Raw genomic sequence first — 882 nt, 5'->3', positions numbered from 1 at the left:
AGTTGTTGTATTTCCTCAGCAACCAGCACAGATCAGCTCTAGGCTCTAGGCCTGGCGAAGCGGATATCGTCCTCTTTTGGAAGGCCAAACAAAGTAGTTTCGCTTTCACAACGAATCACAGTGCCTTCACAACATGACGGCGGCGGCAACAATACTACAGCGAGAATAAAAGTTACGCCTTCTTTCTTTGTGTGAACATTTGGGCGGCGTTATGCAAATCTTCCCACATCGTGACGTAGATATGTGGGGGCATGTTAGAACGAGCCGTTTTAGGTAGGCGTGGCTGACTCTTAACTTTTATAAAGAATATCTCTTTGGATTTGAGACTTTAGTCTTTGCAACTTTACAGATCTTCTTTATGCACCAAGAGCTTGTAACACTCCAAAGAGAAAGGAAAAATTTAAATCGCATCATATGACCCCTTTAATATTCATTTCTTTAAAAATAAAAATCTTACTGACCCCAAACTTTTGAATGGAGAAACTGAGTGGGAAAACTAAGTGGGAACATTGTATGAGACAAATCACATGGTGCATTGAAGTATGTTGTTGTTTAGGATTAAAGTTAAGATGTTAAGATGTTATTCCACAGGCAGAAGGTGTCATCGCTCCTGTAACGGCCGCTGTTGGGGCCCCCAGGAGGATCAGTGCCAAAGCTGTGAGTATTTAACACATGCTTTATCATTTAACTTGCACAACAACACATACATACAGACAAATTGCATTTTATTAAGGCTTTCAGTGTGATGTGACCTTTGTCCCTTTTTCAGTATTATAATATTACTGATTTCATAGTAGCATGTCAACTTATGCTATCATAAATTACTGACATCATAATGCATTCAAATTGAACAAAATCTATACTCTTGCTAAATATATAATT

The 882-nt window shown here is 38.7% G+C and overlaps 1 protein-coding gene across 1 annotated transcript in view; it reads left to right on the top strand.

Moving 5' to 3' along the window:
- The window catches only part of LOC107702505 (receptor tyrosine-protein kinase erbB-4-like), a 114533-nt gene that overhangs the window by 66716 nt on the left and 46935 nt on the right, over positions 1–882 (top strand). Inside the window, exon 6 of the mRNA XM_016504847.1 lies at positions 592–657. Within this exon, the coding sequence (XP_016360333.1) occupies positions 592–657 (66 nt within the window). The remainder of the gene's footprint in view (positions 1–591; positions 658–882) is intronic.

This window comes from Sinocyclocheilus anshuiensis, unplaced genomic scaffold (assembly GCF_001515605.1).
Source record: "Sinocyclocheilus anshuiensis isolate Anshui unplaced genomic scaffold, SAMN03320099.WGS_v1.1 scaffold218, whole genome shotgun sequence".
NCBI classification, from domain to species: domain Eukaryota; kingdom Metazoa; phylum Chordata; class Actinopteri; order Cypriniformes; family Cyprinidae; genus Sinocyclocheilus; species Sinocyclocheilus anshuiensis.
This window is presented reverse-complemented; position numbering and strand designations above follow the sequence as displayed.